General features: G+C 39.6%; 1 protein-coding gene across 6 annotated transcripts in view; it reads right to left on the bottom strand.

Moving 5' to 3' along the window:
* Nucleotides 1–19817, bottom strand: part of rptor (regulatory associated protein of MTOR, complex 1) — a 193877-nt gene that overhangs the window by 106052 nt on the left and 68008 nt on the right. For all 6 annotated transcript variants that reach the window (XM_073474586.1, XM_073474594.1, XM_073474612.1 and 3 more), the window contains exon 7: nt 12684–12859. In XM_073474586.1, the coding sequence (XP_073330687.1) occupies nt 12684–12859 (176 nt within the window). The remainder of the gene's footprint in view (nt 1–12683; nt 12860–19817) is intronic.

The raw sequence follows: 19817 nt of genomic DNA, 5'->3' as shown, positions 1-19817 counted from the left end.
CTACTCTTGTCCTAAAGCTACCACATTGAGCCTGTCACGATCAAGTATTAGTGATTTAGTTTTGCCTGGAAGCAAATTCAATTTTCCAAAAGAAAAAGTCACACATGGATTGGGAATCTGTATCCAACAATTGATCCACCCTGACTGTGTTGCAAGCCTTGGCACTCACATTCAAAGGGTCTTCCTGATGCTGCAGAATAATAAGATCCCTCATGACACCAGTGTGACTTAATGTCTCTTTAAAGAACAGCAACGGGCCCTGAGTGTCCCTGGCACTCAAGGAACAAAGAGGAGGAAGGATGTAACCAGGATAACTTGTTCTGAAGTTTTAATGATCAGCAACTGTTTGAACGCAGCTCATAATATGCACAATCTGCATTGGTAGAGAATGTGCCAGCCATAGATATAGAACAGGTGCCAGCCCTTTGCTGTTTGTCAGAAACACAGATATATCATTGTTTCCCCAATACAACACAATCCAATCCGTGTTCTGCAATTACTTTTGAATATCCTTTGAAGCGCAGATTAAAGATTTTGTTTATGATTTCGCCTGTGTCTGATGCAAAAGGGATATGGTGAATCCCCAGACATAAACAGAGATGAAGAACTAAAAATGGAGTCTGGCAGAAACAGGCAGACGGGCCAAAGTAAACAGAGCTCAGACCAAGCAGGAGGTTGCATCAGGGAGAGCGTGATTCCACCCAACCCCTGTGCAGGGAGATGTAAAAATCCCTCAGGCGTGGAAGGTAGGAGAAGGGAGCAATAAGGAAGAAAAGAGAAGGATAGGAGAGGAGAGGAGAATTTGGTCATAGCAGTATCTTTTGAATTCTTGATCCACAACGTGCCTCAGAAAAGCCATGATAGTGTTCTCAAATGATCAAAAAGGGACTTCACCATTCTGATCTGATTCTGATTTTTGCACTGTGATGAGAATAAATGATTCTTCAAATGCATATAATCACAGTGTATGAACTCGAACTCTAGATTTTTCCCCTCTGGCTTGTTTCTTTTTTCTCATCCCAAAAATATGAATTCCCCACAACAAGAATAAGACAGAGAGACCGACAGTAAATCATTAAATTGGAAAATGTTTAATATTCCTATAAGAACATGCAAATGATGTATAAAATGAGTATCAATTAAGCTAAATTTCATCCCTGTGACAAACTCAAGAGGGGAATCATACAGGGATACAGATGCATGCATATTACACCCCATAGACCTCACTGAAAGACTGCATTATACAAGCTCAATACATTGCTATGAGGCTGAAATGTTTGAATATGGCACGGGGTCAGTTTAGAGTGCTTTCCATCAAGGCTTGGGTGATATCTTGTCAAATCTGGTCTCACCTTAAGCTCATTGGTGTTTATGAAATGTCTGCTGAATGCACTGCAGCCAGATGACACATCCAGCGGTAGTCACTAATTAGAGGTGCATTTACACCTTCGCCATTCAAAGGAAAACATATCAAATCAGTGTTAATGTAAGTACTGCAAACTGAACGTAGAACACTGTCAAAGTAGGACAATAATTATCTCAGCCATGACCCAAGCTTGGAAAATAAATTGAAAAGCATGAGTCAGCCAGAAGTGACAGACACAGCTTGTTTTATTATTACAGAAAAATATTTCCTAAGACTTGAGAAGCAATAATTTAGAAGAGAATACATTTTTTTAGGCTTTTCAGGTGAACAACTCACTCGTTACATGAACCAGGTGATTTGGAAGATATTCTATATAGATATATGTAAAAACTGAGTGACGAACAGGACCAGTGTAGCCAATGTAAAACTGCTATCACTCCAGTTTAGTTCACATTTGGTTCATTGTAAATGTTGCCTCTCTGTCAATCACACTTTGACAGATACTTAGGGCCCTATTTTAATCACACAAACATAAATAGAGAGCGAGGGCAGAGACAAAGAGCCATGCTGGTGGCTCTGTGAGGCTGTGCTCAGAAACATTAGTGCTTTGGGATAAAAGCTAAACAGACAGTATGCCAACATGCTTACAGTAACAATGGTAACATGCCGATGTTGCTCTAAGAAAGTGGATTAAGGGCCCAGTAGCACGGAAAAGGCTGGTTCTGATTAGGTAACAGGAGGCCCTGAAAGTCACACCTATAAGTTGTATGAGGTATCACGGGGGCAAGGAACAAGGTGGATAGCATGTAACATTTAGAGTGTTATACAGCCTTGTTTAGCATGTGCACATGCTAACATAACCCAAAGTACAGCTATTACAGCTAGTACAGGATAAAATACAAGTTTGTTTGGAATAAGTTGTCTTGGAGCAAAAGACTGAACAAAAAGCAAGAGGAAGTGGGATTTGATACTGATATAAGATGATATAAGAGACCCACAAATATGGATGGTAAAGGACTCACCTTTGATTATTCTGAATGTAAACATTTTTGTTGTGATTACTACAAGCTCTGGGATGCAACAACAACGATGGCTTGCGAACTTAACGTTGCTGGAACAACAGAATATGGACGGCTCAGCTGACAGAGGTATAGAAGGCCGGAGGGCAGAGATGAAGAGGAAATTGAGGGATTATTACTAACAGAGAGCGAGGTGGCCGAAGTTTAATTGGAGGCATGAAAAAGAGAGAGTGAGTGTGCAGATGCTGGGGCGAGAGGGTAGGAGTGGGCATGTACATATTAAAACTTTTAGAAGGGAAATTAAGTGGATCTTGTATGAGGAAACGACTATACTGCTCCCAGGGTGGCTGGTGGGGGAGGAGTGGAAGGAGCAGAGCGTCTCCTCCGGTCCCTGCAGCACCGGCTGTCGGTTACAGCTCATTACTCCTTCAATCAGCCTTCTTGTCCCAAGTCACTGTCTCCATCAGTCATGTGCTGGAGGGACAGCTAGGTGATCTCAAATCTAATCTGCTGTGGTACTGACCTACAATATACATGAGATACAGTATATCACACGCAGTATGTTCTATGAAAACAGCTAAATTGTATATATGATGATGACTGTGATCCTGTGGTATAAACTTCAAACTGGTGTCTTAAAATACATGTTGAAATCCTAATGAAGAAAAGTTTGAATATAGGTAACTCTAAAGAAGAACCCTCAAACTTTGTTGTTTTAAAGGAACATCGGAACTCTTCCCAGCATCAAAGTAGTTTGTAGTTGCTCCTTTGGAGAAGACAGCAGGTATTTCATTACTGGGGGTTCTCTCCTCTTTCTTTAACCAGAATTTGTGTCATTCCCCTACAGTTGATGCTTCACACAACCAGCGTTTCTATCTTTGGCAATAACTGTTCTAATATCATGTGTTGTCTACAGTCAACTTCTCGTTCTTTCCTAGCTTCTCATCTCTTCTCCCCCTCTGTGAAAGGTATTCTGAGTCTTGAGTCCTGAGTGACACCTGAAAGTGGCTCAACATCTTATATGATCCACATCATTTTTCATATTTGCTTGTAATTGATTTATATAGTGTATTCTTATTACTGTTGTTGTCTACTCTGTCTATACAGTATCAACTGAATGTCTGCTAGTCCATCTTGTTCTCCCTGATGATTCTCCCCTATCCAAATTGATGGTTTAAGGATAGACAGTCATATGTTGTACAGATTTGTAAAGTCTTTTGAGGCAGATTAGCAGTGATGGAAGGTAACTAAGTACTGCAATTCAGAACAATTTTGGTGTACTTCTACTTTAATTGAGTATTTCCATTTTCTTCTACTTTAGATTTCTACTCCACTAGAATCTAGAGGTAGATAATGTACTTTTAAGTGCACTACATTTATTTGATCATTTTAGTTAATAGTTACTTTGCAGACTGCATGCTGCATCAGAGACAATGTAGCACATTTTTAGTTTGGATCCAATTATCAATATTATAATATATACTGCACATACATGTAAGTATATGCATAATTTTAATTTTACTTGTACTTTTAAAGTGAATGATTTAACTGGTTAGAACTGAAACTACTTTTTTTGTTTTTACAGATAGAGTAAAGTACCAAAAAAAGGTACCATTGGGTACTGGTATGGGTTCAAATGGGAATGGTATCCAACCCTAGGCACCAATGACATCCATTGTAATTGTTCTCTGTATTGGTCTGATAATCAAACTGAACTACAGTTTGGTTTCACTTCAATTTATTAAGTCTGGCATCTTGTTAATGTTGGTCGATTTGTGACTGGGGCCAGGATTGGGAGGTTTTGTTTTGCCTTAACCAAACAGTAAAGAGTGGTGTACCTGTCTCAGGTGACACAGAAACTGTGGCAGAACGTGAGAACATCTTCAAAACAGTTAACATATGTTTCCAGAGACCAAAGAAATATTAAATGTAAGCTATATCGTTGTAGGTATACCTCACACGATAGCTACTGTATATAGGACTGTGATGTTGGCATTACTCATTCCGCAAACAAAGCTCTAATTGGTCGACTGTTTGTCCAACCTGAGGAAACAATACGTGTACAGAGATTCAGAGCTCTTGGAACGACAGCACTGGGAAAGGCAAGGCTGCAAAACTCAATGCCACATTTCAAGCCCACAGTCTTATTTTGACACTGAAAAAGACTTTCAGTGGAGTTCCTGTAATGTAGCATGGCAAAATTCTTGCTGCTAATGAGCACAAAACAGTGTGTTAACTTTAAAATGGTCTGTATGTGTAAAATCCATTAACTAGTAGAGACTATGTAGAAAGACAATGAGAACTAAAGGATGTGGCATTTCAAGCGCTTCTTTCCATATTTCTCTTTGTTACATAAGCTAATAACACTCTGCTCATTAAGCGTCAGCAGGCTCCTGAGCTCTGGTACAACTGCTCTTGTTTCAAAACAACCTTATAAATGATAACACATTATGATTAATGTGCTTTTTGATCATTAATAAGACAAATGTGAAGATGGAGAGGGTCCTGCCTTATCAGCACAGAAACACGTTTCATTACTGCTATCACTTCAAATTAACATCAAAGTGTAGTGCTGGTGGTATATTGGACATATTATGGTGATTAAAAGAAATTTCCTCAGCATGCAGGGGTCTTTGACCTCGCCTACAGCGCAATTTAGTCTAAACGAAAAATCCACCCAAAAGACCTCACATATGTTCTTTCCTTTAACATCACAGACCTCCATTTGAATTTGTGAGTTCTAACAAGTTTCACCAGCTGAACAGCACAGAGACAGACTGTAGTGATGATGTCACCTAGAGACAAATCTGACAGTGAATAATGGACCAACTGTTGAGACTCTGTGACAGCAGCCACGGTGACTTTACTGGGATGGGAGCACATTTTCAAACTCACAGCTGTAACAGTCTTACTTTCAAATAAAACCCATTTGGATATATAGTAATTAGTATATGATACCTGATGACACCATTCAGTATATTTAGGTAGACTATTAAACTGTCCAAAATAACTTGAATATGTTCATGTGATTTGATGAGGCATACATTGAGTGCCTGTATTTAATCTTTATACTGTATACAGTGATACTTAAGGCCTTTGAACTCCACCTAGTTTAACACCTATGGAAGATTATTGAGTGAAATGTTGGACGGCACTCTTCATCTTCATCATCAGGGTACTAAATGAGGCAATTTTTTTTTTCATTCCTCCATTCAGAGATCAGAGAATCCGCGCCAAAGAGCAGGGAAGCTGTGCTGGGGCATTTTTTGTGCTGCAAACTATCGTTGGTAGTGTATTTGTACGTCAGCCATCTGTGTGTTTTGAAGAAATAAAAAATGCACCACAAGTCACTTTTTTTCTCCTTTTGTTGATTCTGTGGAGCATCAGGGGGGATTTCATAATTTATTTGACATCAGCTAGATCTTTTACATGGAAACACATGAAAAAACAAGGAAGGTGGAGTTTATACAACTATCACAAAAGGCCCTGCTAAATTTCTGTATTAAAAACAAGATTAAAGTTGTATCAGTATATTTTGTACCTCACTGACACTACATTCTGCAATTATTTTGTATCAAATCAAATAGCAATGAAATTTAAAGGTCCATAATGTTAAAGTAAGATTAGTAAGTAAGTTCCATGTCTTCTTGTTACAGCCCTCAGCCTTGCCCCCCCGCATAGTCATAGTTGCAAGACCACCAGCATAGCCGATGCAGAAACATGGTGGTCAGCGCTTGCTCAGGCTTGTGAGAGCTGACCAGAGCAGACTGGGCTTTTTTGGGAGGCGGGCCTTAAGGGATGGACAGAGTAGTAGTAAACACCTTTAACAGCTTTACAATTTTAACAACTGTATCCAGCATTTGCACTTTCTCTTTAAGTGTAATAGCTGCTTTGGCAACTGGAAGCCAGCAGCATGAGGCAAACTACAGATCCAGCCATAGAAAATATTTAAACTCAGTAAAAAGATATGGTGTGACATCAGCAGAGAGTCAAGCCTTTGAAACAAGATGAAGCCGAGCTATCAGATCTCGCTATCAGTATGTATGTTTGATGGGGTTTTCTGAGGTAACGCTCTGCTCTCTTCAAATCCATAGAGGTCTCCAGAAAGTAGTCAGCTCAAGCATATGCAATGTTATGTAACAGTTTCTTTGCACATCAAGAGCCAAGAGAGGGGAGATGAACGTGTCGACATTTTTACGAGTAATTTACACTTCACTTATTAAAGTCAAGGCTCCAGAACAAGAACAGTGTCGTGTGTATGTTTGTGTGTGTGTGTGAGAGTTAAGGCAAATACCAATTATTGTAAGTGTTTAATTTCATTGTTCCACCAATAGGAGCTGAGAAAGGGGGGAAAGATATGTAGCCATGTTTGTTCTTAATGAACATAATGAGGCCGTTGTGTGTGTCAGGGAAGAGCCCGCAGAAAGAAAAGCACAAAAGATGTGGTCATGAGAGCCAATTAAAATCTCATTTGTGTCCCTGCTCTTAAAGGTTTGCGTACTGTATACTGACAAAGGGATGATCCTTGAGGTCACCAGCTTCCCCCTCAAAGCTCAGCAGCGAGGTTGAAAGGCTTACATGTACACATCACCATCAGCATTAGGCATTATGTATACATTGCCTGGGTCTAAGTGTATGCATAATTATTCACATACATGCAGGAAACCACAGCAGCGTAGTTGTAGGGGGGATTGCGTCTGTCGAGCTGATGGTATCGGTGTAATATTGAAGAGACAGAAGCAGGCACATGCTGAGGAGTTGGCTCAGCCTGCTTTGCATTCTACAGAGATGCATTGCTGCTGCCTGATTCTCCCCTAAAGGGTTGAATAACAGAGGTGCTGCACCCTCACATCTGCCTGGCAATGATGGTACAAGGTTCGTCCTAGACGATCTTTATATTTTTCAAGAGTGGCCAAATGTGGCTCTTTAAAAAGTAAAAGCCATATTTGCTTCTGGGGCAGCACTGTACTCTTAATGTATGTGTTCTCATCCATGTTAAAACGACTGTTAACATGTTGGACAGCTAATACTATCAGGAATGTCATTTTGCAGGCATTTAAACTAAAGCATTGGTGACATTTTGACCAATTACCAAAGTTATTACTGTTCATTCTGAAGACAGCATAAATGTTTGAACAAAATTTCATAATCATCCATCCAAAAGTCATTGAGTAAATTAATTTCATGGTGGTGGTACTGTAGAAAAAAAACGAGGTGTTTATCAAGGTCATTTTACAGGACATTGTCTGGAAACAGTATTTTTCAAACTACTGCTGGAATGTGGAAAAATATTCAATTTAATCTGCCCTGACTAGTTGTACAAGGGTTGTATACAGGCCTTGCCTCTTGCTCCAGCAGGCAGTCCTAGTAAAACACTTCATCACTCTGAAATGGTAAATGCCACCTTTTTTTGAATAGTGAACAATGTAATTGTTAGTTTCTTCGTGAGGACAAAATGGAGGATAATTACCTTGCTGTGCTAAACAGATTATCATAACCCCAAATCATCAATGACCTTGTCTCCAATTCTTGACCGCAAGTAAGCTGTGTTATTAAAAATGAACCTGCTTGCAGAAACATTAGAAAAACTAATCTAAAGTCAAGTTTGTCAAGTTTGGCATTAGAGGCAGTGTGAATCAAGGAAGCACATCAATTCCACAAAGTAGTATAGATATAGACAACATGGATTATGTTTGAAACAGTTGGAACACATTGGCTGTTAGTTCTTATTAGTTTGAATTACTTTTTTTTTTTGTGACGGCACAACCATAGTAGCTAATTTAGGTCTTTGTGTGGATATATTTTACTGGATAATTAAGAACTTTGACCTGCTAGTGGTGCTAGATGAAAAGTTCACGAAAGTCTTCAGGATTCATCCTCTGAGGATCTGCAACACTGCATCTTGGTATTTCCCACTGAACCAAGCGGTCGACCAACTGACAGTCTAAATGTACCATTAGACTGCTGACGCACCCTGAGCGTTTATTCTTTCATCCGGTGTTCCTTTTTACTTCCTTACCCTGCAAACCCCTGGGTTCATCCCGTTTCCTCCCTCTCTATTTTCAGATGCTCACCTCCTCCATCCCTCCCCATCCATCGCAGCAGTGGGGAAATCCCTTGAAGATGGCGCTCCATCAGTAATGATTTTCTGCTCAGCAGAGCAATGAAAGGTACACATGCACTCTCTCTGCCTTGCTCTCCCCAACTGATTCCCTCTCACTCTCTTTCTTTCTCTCTCTCCCTCTCTGTGTAAAGCCCATCATCAATCCCTCAATGCATCTCATTAAAGATTTAAAGCCAAGGTAAGCGGGTACATCACTGAATCCCTCCATCCGCCCACTCTAACCCTGCCAAACTCCACCTTATGCCCTCCTCGTTTTCTCGCTGTTTCTCACTCTAGGGCTGTTTGAAAATTAAGGAGAAGACAGCTAGACATGTCTTTATTTAGAAAATAATGAGTGAGCAAGAGAGGCAGCAACAAACTATGTGAATATCAGGAGAAGGGGGAGAAGTGTTGAAAGGGATCTCCTGCATCTTTAGACACTGGAGAAGATTTCCAGGTCTCAGTGAAAGCTGGAGGGCAGGTTGGTACAGATGCAGGCCACAGCTGGCATGTTTAATCTGGTGTGGAGGTTCTTCTCGAGCACTGGGACTATTCCTAATCAAATTGTTATTCTCTACCAAACCTGACAGGAGGACACTGAACAGCAGCTGTATATGTCTGGAATTAGTAATGTGGCTCCCAGTGGCAAACAGTGATTGCCTTGAATGCCTCGACTTTAAAGCCAATTTATGTAACTTTTGCTGAGCAGCGCTACTGTGGCCACAAGTGACAATTATGGGATGGCGGTAACTTCTATGACATAGTGTTACAGTGGTGCAAGTAGAGAAAAACTGTGATTCAGTGAACTGAATCTATAACGTCAGTTTCACAATATCATTTAAAGCAACATTATGTAGAAATTGGCATTTCGTGCAATTCTGAACGCGACACAATTGCAATGAAATGCCATTTGTCAGACGTAATGTAGGTGCTAACTACAAACAAAACCTATTAGGTCATAACAATGTTATGTGTTGAAAACTTGTATGTTGAAGTAAACATGTATGTAACGCTGTGATCCTACCCTCTCACTGAAGTTACATCGCACAGAAACAAGTGATGGGGGGTGGTGTGGCTGTGACAGAGACACCAGTCACCCTATTACAAGACACTGTACCATCCAAATGATATAGAAGATGTTATTTTAAAAGTAAAAAAGTTACAATATGTCGTTTTAAAGTTTGCAAATGTTAGCTGCCATTAGCCACCATAAGCTACGAGTCAGACCAGACTAAGAAACGTTATATCAATAAAACCACTGAAGACAGGGTGTGTTTTATTATGAATTCAGCATTCAGGTGGAAGAATGTGTTATTTCTTCTTTCCAAAGTCGAAAACTAAATACCAAAAATAAATGATTGGATTTGTCGATATGGATTTTGAAGATAAACAATGCAATTCTTTAATAGAAATACACACTAATTCAGAGCAGATACATATTTTTGTTCTGTCAGATTAATACGTATTCGATCTATTTCTATATTGTGTTCTTTGAGTTAATGAATAATGAGTAATAAGTTTAATTATTATCTTTTTAAGCTTCGTGTTTATGTATCATTAATGCTGAATTAGCTTATCAAACTATACTGAGCTGTGAGGAAATTTCATATATAATGCATATATACAGTGATATATGACTGAATTTCCCCCGATTCATTACAGATCAACACATTATAGTCATTCACACAAACCACTGATGTCCGAGCCATTAATATGAACGATCAGTCCCAAATTTTCTCTGCAAGCCACAACATCCATTTTTGGAGGCAGAGGGTATTAAGGAATAGTTCAGTCAATATCATCCAGCAGGCTTTTAGCAACTTGTTCTCAGAATGGTATGTTGGTAAGGGATATCAATATTAATGGCATAATACTGAGACCTCATTATGCTGAAGGTCACGGTGGGATGTGGATTTAGAGCAGAGGAAGATAAACGAAACTCTTCAACATTTCTGGCAGAGAAAAAACATTCGGCGAGCTGTGGGGCACTTCCTGAAGGCAACCTGCCATTCTCACTTACACACTTTAAAAAAAGTTAGCAGCTTCTTTCAAATTTTGAGTGGAAAGTGTGTTAAATCACCTCTGTGACTTTAAGTGTGCACAAAGTGAATTCAGTCATTAAAATGCAAAAAACTGTGCAGTAATGATGTAAGTAATGATTTATGGCACCAAAGGAACTTGCAGATAGTGCCTGTATGCTACTACACTGTGCATGGAAGATGACATACTCAGCTTCTCCAAAAATCACATAAAAATAAATGTCTTTAAACCCAGTGGGTGATGATGTGCTGGTGGTGTCTTTCTCACATTTTGTTATTTGTCTGCGATTTTATTTTAACACACTCCATCTCTTCCGTCATCTCTCTCGTCGTTGGAAAGCATGTTATCATGTTGTTGATGAAAGTTCTCAGTTATCCAGGTCAGGGTAATTCATAAAGAAATGTTATCATGTTGCGTGCATGAAGGTAAAGTAAAAATAACAGACCAAAAGCAAAGAATAATAATGTGAGAAGTACATAGAGCTGACTCTACACCCTTCTAAAAAGACACACAGACAACTTAATAGGCCTTTTCCACTGCAGCCATTTTGACTTGTCCAAATATAAAAAACAGAAGTGTTATTAACATGAACAACACCATTAACATATACTAAGACCTTGAAATCAAAGTAGCTACATAAAATGTATCTATTATGTTGAAATTTCACAGTAGGTAAAGCCCAGGTTTAAGGGATAAAGTGCATGTCTGCTGTAAAATTTAAAAAGAAAATTAAATGCCCTGGGACATACCTGAAAATCTAAACTTTTGTGTTGCACGCACTGTTGGAATCCAATATTGCCACATCTTCAAATCTAAGCAAGTAGAACTGTAATTTAATTATACAAACATTTGTGATGAAGTGATTTCTCAAAGTTAATGAGCTAACCGCTAGAAAGCCTGGAATATGCTCGTGTTAGTCTGTCGCAAAAACTCTTTAAGCTAGCTGCATCTTTGTCAGTTATCACTGGCTAACTGTCAGCTAAATGCAGGTTAGTTTAGAGGTTTTTAAGAGCCATGTTTTTTAATTTGTGGTGTGACCGGGCCAAAATTTCAGCCAGCTCCGCCCGCCCGCCCGCCTGCCTAAGAACTAAGAATCGGACCAAGAAATCAAAGTCAACTTTGTTTGATACCCAGCGCTAACACTGAGAATGGCCTAATTTGCTCTCATCAGCTCTCAGTTCTGTCAGAGATAACAGCCTGTACATACAGGACCTGGAGTTACAGCACATGTGTGTATAGAACATGAATGACGTGTGTGTGTGTGTGTGTGTGTGTGTGCGTTGTTGACAGGGAATCAGAAGTGATGCAATCACCTTTGCCGGGGTGTGCAAGCCCCACATGCTCAGTGTGCCACACACACAGCTGACGGGCTGATGTAACCCGTGTGCTCCTGTGGTTTAACTTGACACTCCACCAGTACAGTCCTCTGAATGATGCATCAGGCTGCATTTACATCAGGCCACTGTATCAGCCAAGTCTCCCAAATGAAACACATTTGCCTGAATATCTTTCATCTGTTTACTAGAGCCGACTCTGCAGATGATGGATGATGTCTGTTTATATTTTTCATCAGAGCTGAATATTTCTCATCATAACCGAATACAGAGCATGGTCGGAGCTCAGTTTGCTCTGTGGACAGGACACATCACTGCGTCCTCAGCGTGTCCAACTTGCCGCCGACAAGCGGCAGGTTTGACTATGGATATGGCGATATGAATCCATAAATCTCAACATAACGTTTAGATTATGATGATTTATTAATTATAACCTCAAATTAATTACAATAACCTGAAAACACTCCTCTGTTTTGGTCAAAAGATATTCATATAGGATAGGTAAGCCCCAGTTAAATTGAACTATAATGAACAGAAAAGTTTTTAAAATTCTTTCAAAGTAAAAAACATATTTAACATTTTCTCACCTACAGAGAAAGACTATGACCATACAGCTCCCCTGGTTGGGCTCATTAATAGGAGACACTGTTTAAATGGTAACAGTTACTAGCAGTTATCCCAGCTACACCATTACCTCAGCATGAATGTAGGACAGAAGCTAAATGCACCATCTGGAATTCCTCTACGTTTCAGATTTTAAATGTGGACTGTGAAACTGTTGTGGCAGAGAGAGGGGAAAGAACGTTTCAGAGAAAGATTACCATCGGAGGGCGATCTTGATGGGTGTGGTGAGGCAGGAGGTGAAGAGGTCAGCAGGGAGGTCGGGGTTCATGGGCAGCAGCTCGCTGGCCTCGCAGGCAGCCAGCTGGATGCAGTTCTTCATTGAGGGCGGCAGAGGCATCTGGGCGAGCGGGTGGCTGGGATTGATGGCTGCCACCTGAATAGACAAGACATGGCAGTGTACTTTACATATGCTTTACAATCTACAGGTATCAGTCATTTTGTCATCATAATAATTCGTACATAATGTGATTTGTTTTGCTGGTTTATTCTGTACACATAATATCTATTCTTGGTCTCCTCTATACACACAGAATATATCATTTCTGCCACTTCTATCTGTCTATCAGAACAAAAACAAAAGACATATTGCCAAGTTCTGTATGGGGAGGGCCAGGTGGAGCAGGAGAATAGCCGCTGCAGTTGCTCAGAGCCGGCCAGCTCTGGAGGAGAGAGTCAGGTGAAAAGCAAGACCTCCGGGAGGAATAAGTCACATCAGATTCTGCTCTGATCCAGAGCTGTCTAACAACATCAGGGGAGCTTGGAGATTACTTTTTAAATTTTGGAAAATAAAAAGTGGACTCCACTCCTGTTTTTCAACCTGACTACAGCAGTGATCTGTGGAGGTGACCACCATTGTCGGGTGTTCATTATGTTGGCTGTCGACTGGAGCTGGAGAGGACATATACTTTACTTCATGAAGAGAGAGAACCAGAATCTCTGGTGAGTGCTGAGTTGAGTAACAGGTTGACATAAATTCAACGCACAGACACACACCCTCGGTGCCAACTGTTGCTCACTGGCTTATATCTAATGTACAGTACAGTAATCTGGCTGTTTGGGGCAAATTAACACTTGCGCAAGTAACGAGAAAAAACCCAAATTATCCCATGGTCATTCTCACTTGAGGGTCTAAGGACAGAGGGTATTGTATCCTGTACAGATGATCAGGCACCCTGAGGCAAACTGTGTTCCTGGAATATAAAGAAAACTGAACTTGACAGTGTTATCTAAAATGGCTACTTGAGCTGCACCCAGAAATATGCAAAGGTAGCTAAAAATGAGTCCGCGTAAAAGAACAATTAGGTTTTAAATATCCAGAGATATTTTAAAAAGTCAGGAGATATTTTAAAGCTGCAAAAGGGACAGAAAACAATGTCAGTATGAATCTGGGTTTCAGACCCAAAACATTGAATTATTGAGCTGCTCCACAACCTGACCCATCGTCTGGGGAACTGAATGACAGTGTGACTGACATAGTAGAGGAGCTGGGTACCAGACAACTTGACTTTAAAGAGGTGAAACTTGTTTGTGGTCAGTGTTTGTGTCTGTCAGAGGACTCAGCACACACTGACATGGAGACACAATTATCAAAAAATAGCTTTGAGCAAAGCTGCTGCTATTTTTTAAAATGTGGAAGTTGTTGTTGTCGTTGTTGATGTCGCCGACTTCTTGATGGGTTTTCTTGTTTGCTTTGGTGTTTCAGTAGCTAGAAATTGGCCAAATCCTGGTATTGGTGGGATACTAAAAAGATCAGAGTACAGGCAAAGCAATGAGTAGCAAGGTGACAGGACTATAGAAGCAGACAGGAGGATAAACTCGAGCCAAAGACCAGATAAGATATGAAATGATAGTCGGAGACAGACTGAAGAGTGGCAGCTGCAGACCGATATAGAAGGATAAGTAATGACGGAGGGAGGCATGGAGAATAAAAACAACTTTGGCATCTTGATACTTGAAGTGAAAACAAGTTCGAAAACTAATCTGAAGTCCGAGTGTGAGATTGTCCAAATGTCCAGCAAAAGCAACAGGTGAAGGCTTTAGCACCCTGTTACCACCTACGTAAGTCTGCTCTAACTGTTGTCATTATTGTTGCAAGCTGTTTGTGTTCGTCAGATTTTGGCTTCATCTCATCACTCCGAGAAAACTTTTCCAGAAGGACAAACCAACTATCCACTTAATCATTTGTCAGCTTTTTCCACAACAGACTTTACTGAGGCCTGAAATGTATGTCCTCATGAGTGAGCTCATTCTCAGTTATAGTACTGTTTTTATTTATTAACTGAACTTCTCCATTAAGCTGCTGTGTACCACATTGAAAATTAAAGAACTTGGGCAAGAAAATTCACTAAAAACTGAAGCAGACAATGTGTCCAACTGTTTGCTTCCGTTATGGTCAGCGTGGGATGAGCAGTCAAAGACTTATTTTTGTTTTGTTCTCCCTTTGTTGCATAAAAACAGGAAATCTGACTGCAGAAGATACAAATAACTGTTTCTTGTCGGTTTGCCACTGTGTGCTTCCAGGCAAAACATTATAATTGACACAATGCAAGAGACATTTTGAGAACGTAATGGTAATGTGATAGGTTATTGATCCCAGGGAGGAAATATTCCTCCTGCTGGCCCCCTTAGCAGGCAGTCTTCAGTGGTAAAATATCCCCCCGTCTATTCTAAAAACAGGATTAGCTCGTTATTACCTCACTGTGGGACGGCTCAGTCGATACTTGACAGTCGCAAACGTGAAAAATAGAGGGGGCTTGCATATGATGTAAAACTTTAATTATATTCGGAGCACTTGACTATTTATGTGTTCATTGTGCTGTTGTACTGTTGATTCATTTGCTGAGAGTTCAATATGGTTTCTGTCTTTTGCTGAGTAGACTTTAATGAGCTGTGAGTCTTAATGAAAGCAGTAATCCAAGACTTTCCTTTATCATCCCTGACTGCTGTCGGTTGCTGCTTTTATTTTGCAGCTCTACCTTATCTGGCTAACAAATTAGAGAGGGAGATTATTATTATTGTTATTGTTCACATTATTGTTGTTGTTATTACTATTGCTGACATTATTATTGACACTATTACTATTATTATCATTATTATTGCTTTTGTTCATAATAATAATAATAATAATAATAATAATAATAATTATTATTATTATTATTATTATTATTATTGTTATTATAATAATATTATAATTATTTCCTCTTTTCAGCAAAACACAACTCTCTATTCTTCCAAGAAACACTGCATCATGCTTCCTATTCATTTTTAATCGTCTCTGAGGACAATTTTTTTTTCACTGACAGCAGCGCTTGAGTTTGAATCCATTACTGTGCCAACAGCTCTACACCTGATAATGTCAATGAGAGGGAAAATCCATTATTGTTGGTGTCAGGAGCCGTGAAGAGATTTTTCTGATGACATGTCAGATTATAGTTAAGACTCTCGCTCGTCTTCCTATGACTACACAACATAACATCACAGTTTCACAGGCCTAAATTTGGAGAAAAAGAAAAATTAAAACTAGCCCTGCAGGAATTAAGTATTTAGAGCGAGCTCAATGTGGGTTGAGAATCAAAAGATTTTTGGAGCAAACGTTTGACATTTAATTGGTCAGTGTTTGGGAGGTCTCCAATTGTGCTGGCTCCCACATTATTCCTGTCAGGCCCAGTTTCTGAGAATAAAAATCTATTTTAGAGGCGCTTCAGACCCGGTATTGCCATCCGTCCTGAGTGATCTGATCACAAGTGGACAGCTCCAAGTCTGTCAGTTCATATGTGGCATTAACATGGATTTAAGCATGTATCTTGAGTGACCACATGTGATCAAAACTCACTTCCCCGCTCGATATGCAAATAAACACGTCCATCACTGGGACAACATAATGTTTTTTTACACAAAGAAAGAAAGAACTTTATGTATAGCCAAAACCAAAAGAAAAAGCCCAATTCATTAAGAATTTGTTGCAGACAGTATTTCACAAAGTTTATAAAGTTTCTCTTTACTCAACAACTCACAAAATTAAGCAATATTCAAGAGAGTCTGGGGACTTTCTCCATGGGCAACCAGGAAGATGGCAATATTGATTACCGTTTACAGCATATGAAAGATTTGACATGCTTACCGTCAATAAAATGTTGTCTTCATTCATAAATTTTGTGTAATTGGTTTAATCAGTTGAAACAGTGTGTTCAAACAGCTGCTAAGTGTTGGCAGCTAAGACACATCTAAGACATGGAAGCAGAGGCTGGTTCAGTGATGCCACAACAAACCAGCATTTTTTAAAAGTAAGGAAACAAGGATGTGACCCAGGACACATGTGACTACTGCTAAAAGAATGTTGTCACATGTGGCAGAGACCAACAGGAGTACAACAGGATGGGTCCTCTGAAGTTTTGTTCACATTTGAATTAGAATCAATGGGTATTTGTCTTAAATAGAAGTTAATATGCACAATTAATTTGTCAAATGATCAGTATCAGGTCCGATAACAGCATATTTTAATGGATTGGGATTGGATCAAATGCCAATCCTTCCTTTACTCGCCTGTGTTTTGTCCACCTCAGCCTGCTAATGTTGCGGTGCCGTTTCTCCTTAATGGCAGCCAGACTTTACACTGTGAGTATTTCACTGCATATCCAAGTTTAAATTGGAGTGTCTGAATGGGAAGCAATACTTGGGTGCGGCAGTGCCACTGACTCCTCGTTCAGGCACGGAGATTAACCAAAATGCTCAAACTTCCATAGTTTTAGCACCAACATATCTGTTATTGAATTATTTATTTCTCTTCTCTATTTCTTATGAGCAAAGAGGAGTAAACAAAACATTCAGATAGCATTCTCATTTTTTAGCTTGCAGGGATTGGTAAGCTATGGCAGCAGGTCATCTCAGCTGTAGCTAACCAACAACAATTCTGTGAGTAACTTGTTGAGAAACATAATGAAACTTTGCTGTTCGTTTGTGTGTCTGTACTCGTCCAAAGATTGTTTGTGAGAGAAGAGGCTGCATCCTGCAACATCAGCACACAAGCAAGTTTTTTTTTGACGTCCCAACATCTTCCGAGTGATGCATTGTTTCTTGAGTGATTACAATTTGGGGGGGTTGCATTCTTTTATTAATATTAGTGTTGTCAAAAGCATCAAAATATCAAAACATGTCAATACTGAACATTAGAAATGGTTTCAATACTCGTTTTTCACAGTAATAGTAATAGCATATTAACATTATTTAAACATTTAAACTAGGTGGTTTTGAATCAGGACCTTCAGCATCTGCATTCAGCCTGAATCAGCATTCAGCTGATTCAGGCTCAGGATCAGGGCCAGAAAACTTGATTGAGACATCCCTACTGTCAAACTTCATACATTTTATTATAAAAGGTAACCTCACCTGAATTGCAAGAAATTATTACATTATTTTTTTAGTTTTGTTTTTTATGATCAACTATTGAATTGATGATAGAACTTGCAAGTAAGAAGGTAGTGCAAAAGGGTTAGAGCAGAGGGGCTGGATTACAATGTGGAGGCCATATATTTAGGCTTACTAAAGTTACTAAATTAATCCAAGATGAGGCACATCACAACATGTTGGATTTAGATCATCAGGTGTCAGTGATTTACTGCATTAAATTTACTCGACAATAATTAATCATCACGACAATGTCACAATCGGAGAGAAAGAGCAATGAGAGAGTTACTGGTCAAACACTGTTGGATGAATCCTAGCGAGACACGTTTTCCCACCCATGACTTGCAGAGCAGTCAGAGTTGGCTCATCATTTGCCTCACGCTCTCACGAACACTTTCTCTCACTACTGGGTCTAGCATGTGCTCAGTCTGCGGGGACTTGGTAAGTGGAGGATACGATACGTAACTGCTCGGGGCACCTCGCTACATGGCAGCTCCTTTGCATCTCTCCATACATTAATGCATGTGTACAGGTGCTGTTTATGCATGTGTGTATTTTAGGTCAATGTGTGCGTAAAATAACAACAGAATGAGGAAAAATAATTACCCCTAGTGGGATGAGTAAAGTATGCCATCTTTTTTTTCTTCTTCTCCCTGTTTTGCCAGCACTATACTGTAGCAGCAAAGCATTTATCTTCAGTCCTCTCTGCCTCACAGTTTGGCAACCGCTGCATGAGAAGAACTGGACTCAATGTGTGACCGACAATTTGATTATTATTTGGATTGTGCTGATTTTGATTTTGATTCCACTTCATTTTGTTTAACAAATTCCTGCACTAAAATTTTGGCTTATTATTTGGAACATTTTCAGCTCCTTCCAATGCAGAACCAGTTTTCAGAACTCAATCTCACCAATGTTGCCTCTTCCAACAGTTGCAATGTGCCAATTTCAGTTTGATCTAAAACATTTGTGTGCAATGCAAAAGGCTGTGATTTTATATCACACACCTTGCGTTCCTCACTGTAGATAAGTATGTCGGCATAAATCGCAAACTGTTACTGTTACCTTGAAGAGCTTGTAGACACCCTGAACAGCTGTTTACTGCAGTGTAAAATGTTGCTTCAAGTGCCGAAACTCTTTCTGTGTTTGCAAACACTTTTAGAGCTACAAGTAGGACGTCGGAGAAGGAGGAGATAGCGTCTGTCACCGAGTGTTAGAACACACTAAAAGCCCAGTCAAATAAGTATAGATAGAGATATAGTTTAAGAATATCGCAGATAAGCACAAGAACACTTTCGTAAAGGGCTGCAACTAACAAATATTTTCATTGGTGATTAATCGATAATTTTCTTGAGAAATATACTCGTTGTTTGGTCTATAAAATTGGGCCTCCCAGCTATAACCCCAGAATCTGATACAAGTTGGAGTAAACCCACACTACTTAAGGCGAAAAACAAATGATCCAGAACGCTGCTTGGCAAACAGGACAGGAAAAAAAATGTGGATCCCTTCTGTGGGGCCTCCAAAAATTCACTTGAAAAAAAGTAGACAAAAAAAGTCACGAAAAGCTTTTGTGTTCTATTCATAAAACTGCTATGACCTGATTCAAATGCTCAATCTTTGTTTCAGTTAAGCCAATCAAGCAGCAAAAGAAGGCTTGTGATGAGACACTGTGGATTTATGTAATGCCTCCCTGTTCCTGTACATATACTGCACAGCCTTCCTGCTCTCTGCTAGTTCAATAACTCATTAGCTGACTCTATAATAAGTGGTGGAAGAAAGGCCCCAGCCGCTGAAGCTCAGATCTTACTATTTACAGAACTGTTTTCTATAAGAAGATCTGCACACATACATGAATAAATCATGATAATAAAAATCCAGAAGAATAGCCTTTTACTAATGAGTGGAAGTATAATAATGTATGTAAC

Source organism: Pagrus major, chromosome 1, assembly GCF_040436345.1.
Source record: "Pagrus major chromosome 1, Pma_NU_1.0".
Taxonomy (NCBI): Eukaryota; Metazoa; Chordata; class Actinopteri; order Spariformes; family Sparidae; genus Pagrus; species Pagrus major.
Note: the sequence above shows the minus strand (reverse complement) of the source record. Positions and strands in the feature narration are given on the sequence as shown.